This window comes from Notolabrus celidotus, chromosome 6 (assembly GCF_009762535.1).
Source record: "Notolabrus celidotus isolate fNotCel1 chromosome 6, fNotCel1.pri, whole genome shotgun sequence".
Classification (NCBI taxonomy): Eukaryota; Metazoa; Chordata; class Actinopteri; order Labriformes; family Labridae; genus Notolabrus; species Notolabrus celidotus.
In genome coordinates this window covers 23,974,214-23,985,858 of record NC_048277.1, presented here as the reverse complement: position 1 = coordinate 23,985,858, position 11,645 = coordinate 23,974,214, and the positions used below count along the sequence as shown (strand labels likewise).

Sequence of the window (11,645 nt, the reverse complement as noted above, 5' to 3'; positions counted from 1 at the left end):
ACTCTCTCTCTCTCTCTCTCTCTCTCTCTCCCTCTCTCTCTCTCTCTCTCTCTCTCTCTCTCTCTCTCTCTCTCTCTCTCTCTCTCTCTCTCTCTCTCTCTCTCTCTCCCCCTCATTTTCTTCCCTGCCTCCCTATTTGTCCAACATTCCCCACACGTCTCCGGCCACAGCAGATACGACACCACAAATGTTTTCACGCAGAGTGCGGTGAGTAGCCTCAACTTCACGGTCTTGTGTTTGCGTTGTTTGAATTGACCTTAGGGAGCCTCACATGCAGTTTATATCTATTGTAGACCCTGCAAGGATCTGTTCAGATGAGATGGTGAATTTTTAAGGAAAAAAGTACATTTGTAATGTTTGTTTTAGTGTTTAAAGTAGGGGGGTAGTGTTGAGTTGATCTTGTACGAGATGAAGAAACAGAATTCAGATAGATCTAATCAGTAAGCTTTCTATGAAGCAGAAAGCACATAGAAATATTTAAACCTGTTTTCCATTTTCTTCTTAGGTATGTGACAGCATCGGCCATATAAGATCCAGGTTGATTGCTGATGTCAAGTTAAGAAGAACCACAAAGAAAAACACCCCACAGCTTTCCTTCATGTCACGCCACAGTCAGCAAGCAATGGCCAGCGAGCAGCAATGACAATAACGTACTCTCGCAGGGTTGCTGATGCAGGTCTGGGGACCTTCTTCCACCTGCTTCTGCGATGGAAGGGCAGCATCTACAAACTTCTCTACAGAGAGCTCATCATCTTTACTCTTCTCTACTACTTCTTCAGTATTGTTTATAGGTAAACTCTCAAATAATCAGTGATGTTTAATGTCGTCATCTGCAAATATGATGAATGTTAAGTGATACATCCTTCATTTTTTGAGGCTGATTGATGTATTACAGAGGTTGGAAACTTCAATTGTTGAATATAATTCTTATGTTTGACTTTGTTTTAAGTATCTTTAACCCTCCTGTTATGTTCGTTCCTCTGGAACAGCAATAATGTTCCTGAGTCAATTTGACCCGGGGCATATTCAATTATCCAAAAGTGTCAGAACCCCAAAAAATCCCAATACACATTTTTTTAAATCTAATTTTTAACTCCATTACTAACCATTTAAATCAATATTTAGTGCATTGGTGTTCTTTAATTCTCACAGTTCATGGTTCAATGAGGATAACTCACTCGTTTTTCATTAAAATTAATGTTAAAACTTTTTTTCATGTACATTGGAAAGCCCTAAAAATAAATACAATAGTTTTACATGACATAGATTTTTGTTCATTTTATTTTACATTTTGAATTTCTTTTTTATTTATGAAGTGATGTTGATGAGCGAACACAACACCTCTTCTGTTACATGCTACCCAGATTTTTATGCTGCATTTAGCTGGTTTGGAAGGCACATATTGCCTAAAATAGACTTTAAAAAGGGTCAATTGGACCGCAACATAACAGGAGGGTTACATTTCTTTGAATTGAGTCTGAGGAATTGTGACCAAAATACAGTAAGTGATACATCCTACGTTTGATGCTCGAGAGCCAGATTCTACATAAAAATTGTCCGGGCCAACATTCCCTCTTTGCTGGCACACTGTTTCCTGTATATATCAATCTGGAATGACTGTTTTACCAGCACAAACAAGGGGTTTAATCACATACCAACTATATGGCAGCACCCATGGTAAATGGACTTGTACTTATATAGCACTTTTCTAGTCTTTCTGACCACTCAAAGCGCTTTCACACTACTCGTCACATTCACCCCTTCATACCCATTCACTCACTGATGGTAGAAACTGCTACAGTGAGGGACCATCAGTGTTAGCTAATCTCATTTGTTCACATTCACACACCTCTGAGCAACGGAGGGAGCAATTCAGGGTTCAGTGTCTTGCTCAAGGACGCTTCGGCATGTGACTGCCAGAGCTGGGATCGAACCGCCAACCTTCCCATTGATAGACGACCAACTCTACCCACTGAGCCACAGCCGCCCCATTAGGGGAAAAATTAAGCTTCAAATACTCTGCATTGTGTTTAAAACAGAAGGTTTGCACAAGGTAGAAGAAAAAGACAAACAGTAAGGTTAAACACATTACAAAGAAAAGCTTACTTTTTTTGGTCGAGAGCCTGAAGGTCAAAAGAAAGGAACCTTGGTAAGAACTTGTCAACAGTTTTTTGTGCAATTTCACCACCCGGAAAAGAGGGAGAGAGAAAACAGTCCTGTAAGTTAGAAAAGTAAAATTGTCAGTTTTCTGTTATGGACAAACAAAGTTTAGAAATGCTCCAAAAATATCTGTTTCGCTATTTTTTGACGCTTTCCAACCAATAAATGCTAATGCTAATGTAGGCCTATTTTTGGTCATTTAAGCTGATATAATATCAGATCAATGGGTCCAGGTTAAATATCAGTGAAATTAAGCCTGGACCCATTTAAAGTCTATAGGAATAGGGAAATTTAAGTTGAACTATTCCTTACAATTTTTACCAATAATAAATATTAAGTCAGCTGTAAAGTATTTGGAAAACTGTTGAATCAGTTATCACTTTACTGTTAGTTATATTTAAGATCATGACAAATTTTGATAACTTCAAAAGATAGTCAAAAAATAGGAAACATCTCACATTACAACCAGAAGCTGTTTTTTTTTGTCACAGCATGCTAAAGTTGTGTTTTACCAGTAGCCTCACTGGTGTACTTTCATCATAATAGACTCAACAGATGTTTTCTTCACCAGGTTTGTGTTCAATGATGACCAAAGGAGGCTGTTTGAGAAGCTGTCTCTCTACTGTGATCGCTATGCAGAACTCATCCCCGTCTCATTTGTGCTGGGTAAGTGTTGGCAACGACTCACCTTCGAGGGTAAGAAGAGCATCCTCCTGGAATCCATCTGGCTTTAATGCTTTACTTTTGAATGACTGGACAGGTTTCTATGTCACCTTGGTCGTATCCCGTTGGTGGGGACAGTTTGAGAACGTTCCCTGGCCGGACCGGTTGGCAGCATTAGTGGGTGGTCATATTCGTGGAGCTGATGAGCCCTCCAGGTTGACCCGACGAACCCTGATGCGTTACGCCAATCTCTCTGGTGTGCTCATCTACCGTTCTGTCAGCACTGCTGTCTACAAGAGGTTTCCAACCATGGAGCATCTGGTGCAGGCAGGTAAGATGTGGTTGACAAAACCATCCACCTTACTGTTGTTGGTGCCACCAGGGCTCAACAGCATCAAAATCTGCTGGCTGTGCTTGCATCATTTCAAAGTCTCAAAGAAAAAATGCAAAGTGAAACTTCTGGACACAATAGCTTTTCTCTCTCTTTGTCTGTTTACCTGCTTCTCTTCTCCATGCTGTTTCTCAGGCTTGATGACCTCAGAGGAGCTGAGGAGCCTTGAGGACTTGCCTTCTCCCCACAACAAGTTCTGGGTTCCCTGCATGTGGTTTGTCACTCTAACTCTGAGGGCTCGGGCTGAGGGTCGCATCAACAACGACGTAGCACTCACAGCCATTCTCACTGTAAGTCTGGGGTGCAAGACTTTAAACATCTCTTTAACTTTGTGAATACTTATGCTCTGAAACATGACTTTAATTGTTTTGCATGTCCTCCTTTTTTTGTCTCCGCCCAGGAGTTAAATAGCTTACGAGCAAAGTGTATGCAGCTGTATGGTTATGACTGGATCAGCCTGCCACTTGTCTATACTCAGGTTTTGTTGATATACTGTGTTGACACTAAAAATGATTACTTTATTGAAGAACAAAGTGATTCAGTAGCTAAGTTTAGTCATTGATATGTAATAATTAAAAGGGAAAGAGGTAACACTAATAATGACAAATGCTAACATAAGGGATACCAATGGGTTACAAAGAATGTGATTTGTGTAGTACAACAATGATCATGTAGGCCTACCTAAAATGATTCACTCCATTTAATCAAAAGTGGCAATCTAATCTGGCAAAACATGATGAAATATAAGCAAAAGAAATGCAAGCACTAGACAAGAGACTCCCCGTCAAAGGAGGATACTTGACGTTTCCATTTCTTTCTTTAAGTAGGTGGTGACAGTGGCCGTTTACAGCTTCTTCCTGGCCTGCCTAATTGGTCGCCAGTTCTTGGATCCATCTCAGGGTTATCCTGGTCATGATGTAGACTTCTACCTGCCTGTTTTCACCCTGCTACAGTTCTTCTTTTATGTTGGTTGGCTAAAGGTAAGAAACAAAAGAGTCAGTTGATGATGAGGTTGAAACAAGAAATCGTCCAATTGTTACTCATTTGTCCAATTCTGCTCTGACTCGCCTTTTCTGTTCGTGGTCTAAGGTGGCTGAGCAGCTCATAAATCCTTTTGGTGAAGATGATGATGACTTTGAAACCAACTGGCTCGTTGATCGCAATCTACAGGTTTAGATTGAAACCTTACTTCTGTGCCTCTTTTCTTCTCTTTTCATCAAATGTAGACAGAGGCTGTTTTGTTGTACTTCATTTTGTTCCTGTTGTCTCCCAGGTGTCCTTGTTGTCTGTGGATGAAATGTATGACAGCCTTCCGTTGGTTGAAAGGGATATGTACTGGAATGAGTCTGAACCTCAGCCTCCCTACACTGCTGCCAGCGCTGAACATCGCAAACCCTCCTTCATGGGCTCAGCCCTGGATATCAGGTTCAGTATTTTCTTATCTGGCAGACGTTTTTTAAGTACTTTAACCATCCCGTAACCATTTTATTGATCTAAACTAGTGTTCCTAAGGAGGAGATGGAGTTTCAGTCCAATCTGGAGCAAATCAAAGAAAACGAGGAAGCCAACTACTCCACCCCACTGCTTGGAGGGCTGGGTCGTCTTCTTGGTGTCCATTCCCCAAACTTTCCTCGTTCCTCTCGGGTTTCTCTGCTGCGTCGCCGCCCTGGAGCACCGCTGAGCCGCTTTCCTCTGTTCCTTCACCCAGAAGCACTATCGACTCAGAGTCAAGCCCGCCAACCTTTGAACCAAGAGCGAGACCCAGACTATGCCTTCTCTAACATTCCCCTATATGAGAGACCCGGTTTTTACAGCTGCCCACAAACACCCATCCATTGTGTCCCACCTGCAGTGCCCCGACCCCGACCTGCCCGTCGACTTCAGAATGAATGTGACCGCAGCTGTGCCTCCCTCGCTCATCCAATGGTAGCTTCTCAGATGCTGCCTCCTGACACCCCAAACCACATCCCTCCACCTCCATCCTCTGCATTTCCTTGGCTCAGTGAGGATGGCGAGACACCAAGTGCTCCTACATTCTCCTTTCCGGACCCCTTACCTGAACTCTGCCCAATCTCCAAACTCAGACCTGGACATGGCCTGCTGTCTCGCCGCCCTCTACCTCCCCGCCTTACTCTGGACCCCCTCCCCTCAGCTGAGAGCCAACCAGGACCCCTAAGTGCTCGGGCGACAGGAAGCGGAGGAGAAAGGGTGTTCTCGTTCACTCCACCGTCTCGCACAGCAGCAAATCCCAGTAATCCCAACAGCAGCTCTAGCAGCATTAATGCAACAAGCACCAACAGCGCTGGCACAACAGGAAGTCTCAGCAACAATACAAGTCACAGTAATTTTAGTAACCATGGTAACTTTAGCTCCAACGTGAAGACAAGCAACGGGGGCACCAACGGTGGACTTAGCAATAACATGAACACGGTTCCTACTGCAGCATCATCTCAACCAGAAACCAATCAGCAGAACTCGCCCAATGACTCGGGAATCTCATTGGCTGAAGGAGACCTTCTGGGTGTTTTGGTGGACAGTGCGGTGAACAAGGCAGCAGGAGGGAGGGACCAGGACTAAGCAAAAAGGGTGTGACTGAGGGTTTTCGTATCACATACAGTATTTAAATATTTGAGCCTAACACGGTCCGATCGTTGTCACAGTCTGAATGTATCACAGTTATTTGTACTATGCAAAGCTGAAAGTATTTCAGTTAATCTCTACTTCCTGGTATGCTCTTATGGAACACTTGACCTACTTGTGATTCAACAGCACCATAACAGAGTTAACAGTCAACATGTGAAGGAAGACGGAAGTAGCATTGTTTCTGATTTTATCTTTAATAAATATTCAGTATCATGTTGTTTCTTTGGTTGTTTTTTCAGCTTTTTCAAATAAAGAAATTAAAATTGGAATTATTTCTTGGTAACCATTGGACTTCATTTTATTACATAAGCAAACTGCAAATGAAACTTACCTTAAATGAACCATTAAATGTATTCATAAATTATACAGTTGTACTATGTGAATTATTTGCATAGAGAAGAAATCTGTGCCACTATAGATACTTAAGGAATCATTATGAGGGGTTTTATGCTTATCCTTATCAGTGTGTTCATACAACCTTAATTGCAACTTAAAGCTAGGGTTGGTAGTCATGGGAAACTAGCAGGAATTTCAATGTAGCATGTCCTCAGGACTTCCCTTCACTTGGGAATACAAGAGATGAGGTGTTAATGGGAAAAAAATGTAAAAAGTGTTGTGTTCTCACTTCACTAGATAATAATACGTACATTTTTATATTTAAATCAATATTTACTTACTTACAATAAAATAATAAAATGACAAGGTTAATTGTATTAAGCTGAAAAAATATAACAGCAGTTTTCAGTTTAAATATTGCCTTTCAATGTCCTTGATAACACATCTCCTGAATAGTTTATGTATAGCAATATGAAGTGTTTACTAACTCTGCAGGGTGCACTTTTATAAGACTAATAGAGTTGCGAGGGGAGACATGGTTTAAAGAATGATTGTAGTCAACTGATTATGGATACCATGCACTATGACATTTTCTCAGAATCGAGGATTTGGCGATGAGGAAGGGTTTCTTGGCTTTCTTGGCTGCGTAGGCGTCAATACGTTCCTTCTTCAGGCGTTCAGCCTCCTCATCCCCATCGTCACTGCCAAACAAGTTGATGTCATCATCGTCATCATCGTCATCGTCGTCATCCTCATCATCGTCCTCATCACCATCATCGTCATCATCGTCATCGTCGTCCCCATTTACCATTTACCAGACCTCAGATCTTATTGTGAAAGTCTCATACAGCCTTATCTACTCAGACAAACTCTGTAATTGAGATTGTCAACTCTTTTTCACCCATTCCTCTGTTGTTATTGCTGTTAGTGGAATTATCCACCTTACTTTTATTTAATATGTTCAAAGTATCGATATCAACTAATCAATAGCAAAACCTATAAAAAAATAAAATAAATTTAAAAAATTTAAGAAAAAAATCATTTAAAAAACATTGTAATGATGAAATTATTACTTTCTTCGTCACAGTCCTTAATCTATAAACATCCCCTGATTTTAACCTGGAATGTAACATGAGGTAAGGTCTCTCTCTGAGTTTTGAATCCCGTGCAGTTGAAGGAGTGCTTACAAGCATAAATAAAGCAGTGTTATCTGTATCATAAGCAGTATATGTCGGACACAGAGGGCAGGTTGGCATGAAGAAGGGATCATGAGGATCATCAACATCACAGTTTAGTTTAACTTCCCTCTTCAGCCACAGTGAGTTTGTCAAACAGGTACTCAGCCATGCCACTCTGAGGAGCCCCCATGCGACGCAAATTGGATATCCAGTCAGCCAGCTGTTTGATGGATTTGACTTGTTCGTCCAGGAAATGTTTTTCTATGAAGTCACACGTCTTGAAAAGAAAGGAAAAACAGAAGGATATCTTTATTAGTTTGAACATTTTGACATCAGACATGAAAATGCACACAGAGTCAGCTCCTGTCTGGCTCAGTAACAACACCACTTTAGTATAAGACGCAGTGTCTGCTCTCTATCTGTCATATTCCTTGTGTAGTTGTACAGAGAATTTGTGCAGATATGAACACATGATTGCAGCTCATTAAGATGTGGCAACAGATGCTTTGAGCTGTACTTGAAATTTTGCCTCTAACTTCCTTCATCAGTAATACTGCATGCCAAAAAAACCCTCTTAAAGCTAGGGTTGGTAGTCACGGAAAACTAGCATGAATTTGAATGTAGCATTTGATCAGGACTCCGTCTAACCCCACCCCCCCTTCCCCTCGGAGCTCCTCCAAAAACGACACCCCCACTCACATTCACGAGCGCTGGTACTTCGAGACCATATGATGGCAACTGATTCAAAACCGGTCCTTACCAAAACATTATCATAGTGAAAGTTAAAAACACAAACAAACATGGCTGCTGTTAGTACTCACAGCGAGCCGGAGAGAGGAGAGACAAGAGGAGAAGTTCTTCATTCATTCAAACATTGATTGTTGCGTTGTTGGTTGGCGTGATCACGGCCGACAGTGACCGGTTATTAAAGCTCAACGTGTTCACGAATCGGCTCTTCATCCCTACAGTGTCCGGATGGACGCTACGATACATATACATTTTCTGTAGGACTTACTAAATGTCATTCATTGTTTTGCTTGTCAGAGCCCCCGTGGTGAGAGCTTTTTAGACTCTGATCCGGACTACAGTCCTGAGCAAAGTCCCCCTCAGAGGGGACAGGCCTGAGGTTGAGCGAGAGGGGCAGTCAGTAGAGTCAGGGGAAGCAGAGGCAGGGGACGGGGACGAGGTGTACACGCCGGGGAAATGTACGTGAGGAGGCGGGCAGAACGGCAGGACGGGATTTGATTGGTTTCATAAATTGGACCCTAAAGGCAGGGATTGGTTGGTGTTTTCCCAGGTTTACGCCGGCTGTAGATAGCAGCTTTTTTTCGCTCTCTTTTAAGAACATATTATGTATTGATTGCCATCGGGACATAAAGATCATTTTAACCAGTATAATAAAAAGTGTATCTAAATCTGACTACCAACCCCAGCTTTAAAGCACAGCTCCTGCCCTATACCTGCCCTTCAGTTTGTAATATGATCAATAATTAATAATGATTGTATCTACAGCTTAATTAGACTTCTAGTGAACAAAGGTTTCTATCAGGGCCTCAGCTGTGTGCATTGACTTTTTCTCTGCAGCTTACATGAGGATCGTTGTGTTCCGTTGCCATTTTCTGCAGGTCAAGCAGGGATTGGTTTACAGTTTTCTCAAGCTGCAAGGCACACTCCAAAGCCTCCAGGCCGCTGCCCCACTCATCTCTATCAGGTTTCTGAGATGGACATCAATAATTCACAATAATTTAATAGCAGTATTATTCTAATTTTACAAAAATAGCTAACACTTGAATCAATAGCTGCTTGATAAATTGGTAACTAACATGTTTAAGGCCTCGTTTTGAAACAGCACGGTAAAATTAATACTCTAGAAAACAAAAAATGTATACTTTCATACCCTAATGTCCTGCAGAAATATTCTTCCTCCTCGCTTGTTCTGTAGACCCATGAGCTTCTCTGCATGCTCCCGCTCTTCTTTAGACTGTGCATCAAAGAACTGTGAAAAACGTGGCAGAGATTTGTCATCCCTATCGAAATAGTAAGCCTGAAGAAAAACAAAGAAAAACAAACAGGGTCAAACAGTATTCAGCTACCTACTAGGAAGAAAGGCATACAGGATGCACAGGGAATTTTCTCACCATTGAGAGGTAAACATAAGAGGCGTAGAGCTCCAGGTTTATCTGTCTGTTGATGGCAGCCTCGCATTCCTGGTGGAAGTTTTGACGGATTTGCGAACTCATTTCTGTGGGAATCAAAACAATAAATGAAATGGAACTGTTTGGCTGGTAAAATTTAAGGCAGGATGGATAAGACCATTATACAGACATAGAAGCAAAAGAACAGAAAACTTCATATATGAGACCAGTACTTGAGCTTAGCTAGTGCAGTTTGTGTCTCTAAACCTCCGTCTGTTGTGTTGTGTAAGGGAGATCACCAGCATGCCAACAGGCCACAGAGAAAGATGTTATCTAAAAACATTTTACCTACATTATTTTATTTTACCCATGTAGTTTAAATTGATTTTGTGGGGAGAAAGTTTGATATATTTTATAACATGTTTTACCTTAACCTCATAATTTATTGTCACGAGCTGGGTCCTGTAGGATTTACAATGAAGGATAAATATACTGAAATTGTGGCATTTCTATATTTACTCTAGACCTTAAATACTTCTTCAACAATTGCATTGTGTTATCTCCAAAATGTCATAAAAATTTAGAGTGCATTTTTAAAAGTCACTTTGAATTTGCATATCAGCTAAATAACTAGGATTGCGGAGCAACAATTAACATTTATATTTATATTTGATATTTACATTTAACATTTATATTTATATTTATATTTATATTTTTATTTAACATTTATATTTATATTTAACATTTAGATTCAGCAATTATATTTATATTTAACGCTTATATTTATATTTAACATTTAGATTTAAAGTTGAACATTCAGATTTATATTTAATATTTTTATTTATATTTAACATTTAGATTTATACTTAACATTTAGATTTGTATTTAACATTTTGATTAGCATTTAGATTTAACATTTAGATTAATATTTAGATTTATATTTAGCATTTATATTTATATTTAACATTTATAATTATATTTAGCATTTATATTTAACCTTTATATTTATTTTTAACATTTATATTTATATTCAACATTTATATTTATATTTAGCATTTAGAATTAACTTTAACTCAATACATTTTTCACAATAAAATTAAAGTGTAGATCACAAATATTCCTCTAAATGTGTTTTTTTTAAAAGTGACTTTTAAAATGCACTCTAAATTGCTATGAAATTTTGGAACTAAATGTGCGGTATCTGTTATTTTCAGTGTGCACAACTTTACAAACGTCGCCCCATACGTAACTGCATTAATGTTAAACCGGACAACATGACCTTCATGTTACAAAACCCAACAGTAGCATAAACATGGCGCATAATGCATCTTAGCAGCAAAATCACTACGTCTCACACGCTACCCTCAGCAACAGCACGACATGTGACAATTAGTGCCAGCTGGGATAATCTTAATAAAGCTGTGTTGAATACTTAACTGGTTTGTCGGCCTCAGTCTCTCTATGGAAACAAAGGATCTCAAGCCGATATTAGCAGAGTGATGTGCCCAACAGCTGGAAGCGGACTGCCAACGGAGCTGCAGCCACGTCCGGATCAGGTGCATACCTGCAGGGATGAGTTTACTGGGGAGGGATGAGAACGTGTGGATGTCACTGTTCCTCGTGGATACGTTTAAAGGGGAAGTATTGTTTCAAAAGATGTCACATTTTTTACACATTTTTGAAGCACGTGACACTTCATTATCCTCTGTTGTTTTTGTACACACCGTGGCTCAACATGAGTTAATCCATAATAAATCAAATGGCATGAATGTCAGTAAATAATATTATAGTGTTATAATGCATGCACCTTTTCATGTTTGCTGCTGCCGACCAGTTCATGGAGTCCAGGCGTTTCAAGCCCTTCTTTGGGGTTGCTGAAGCACCTCTAAATTGAATCCCAGCACCCCTAAAATTTGAGAGATTTTTAATTTTTTTTTACTGTATGTCCTTTTTAACAAGCTAGAAAAGTTTCAAAACCATACAGTACTTGGTTCAAACATAATATTTTAACAGCAAAAATACAACAGCTCCACCACATTTAACATGTTGTGCATTGCATTTCAAATGAAAGTCTAAAAATAACTCCAATGTCAATTTTTGGTACTCAGTATAGTTTACTTTATGTATATGTTGAGGAGC

At 40.0% G+C, this 11,645-nt stretch overlaps 2 protein-coding genes across 4 annotated transcripts; one reads left to right on the top strand and one right to left on the bottom strand.

Moving 5' to 3' along the window:
- Positions 1-92: 92 nt before the first annotated feature.
- best1 (bestrophin 1) lies at positions 93-6,075 on the top strand. Of its 2 annotated transcripts, XM_034685088.1 has the most exons (10): positions 93-207; positions 506-791; positions 2,732-2,826; positions 2,921-3,154; positions 3,350-3,504; positions 3,615-3,692; positions 4,042-4,194; positions 4,304-4,384; positions 4,488-4,639; positions 4,717-6,075. In XM_034685088.1, the coding sequence occupies exons 2-10, from the start codon at positions 640-642 to the stop codon at positions 5,789-5,791; spliced, it is 2,175 nt and encodes a 724-aa protein (XP_034540979.1). In that variant the 5' UTR covers positions 93-207; positions 506-639; the 3' UTR covers positions 5,792-6,075. The 2 variants fall into 2 exon arrangements, with proteins under 2 accessions (XP_034540979.1, XP_034540980.1); XM_034685089.1 differs by lacking the exon at positions 3,615-3,692.
- A 1,393-nt stretch (positions 6,076-7,468) lies between these two features.
- On the bottom strand, positions 7,469-11,260 carry fth1b (ferritin, heavy polypeptide 1b). 2 transcript variants are annotated; one of them, XM_034685125.1, is made up of 5 exons: positions 10,943-11,260; positions 9,510-9,613; positions 9,269-9,367; positions 8,961-9,086; positions 7,469-7,648 (listed from the first exon to the last, which is right to left on the bottom strand). In XM_034685125.1, the coding sequence occupies exons 2-5, from the start codon at positions 9,609-9,611 to the stop codon at positions 7,490-7,492; spliced, it is 486 nt and encodes a 161-aa protein (XP_034541016.1). In that variant the 5' UTR covers positions 9,612-9,613; positions 10,943-11,260; the 3' UTR covers positions 7,469-7,489. The 2 variants fall into 2 exon arrangements, with proteins under 2 accessions (XP_034541016.1, XP_034541015.1); XM_034685124.1 differs by having other exon boundaries at positions 9,269-9,415; positions 10,944-11,255.
- Between the last annotated feature and the right edge of the window lie 385 nt (positions 11,261-11,645).

Coding starts and splice junctions, on each gene's coding strand:
- fth1b (XM_034685124.1), bottom strand. CDS start 9,611: ATGAGTTCGCAAATCCGTCAAAACTTCCACCAGGAATGCGAGGCTGCC. Junction 9,416..9,509: donor CTTATGTTTACCTCTCAATG/GTGAGAAAATTC, acceptor GTTTTTCTTCAG/GCTTACTATTTCGATAGGGA. Junction 7,649..8,960: donor CGGAACACAACGATCCTCAT/GTAAGCTGCAGA, acceptor TTTCTTTTCAAG/ACGTGTGACTTCATAGAAAA.
- best1 (XM_034685088.1), top strand. CDS start 640: ATGACAATAACGTACTCTCGCAGGGTTGCTGATGCAGGTCTGGGGACC. Junction 792..2,731: donor TTCTTCAGTATTGTTTATAG/GTAAACTCTCAA, acceptor TTTCTTCACCAG/GTTTGTGTTCAATGATGACC. Junction 4,640..4,716: donor GGCTCAGCCCTGGATATCAG/GTTCAGTATTTT, acceptor GATCTAAACTAG/TGTTCCTAAGGAGGAGATGG.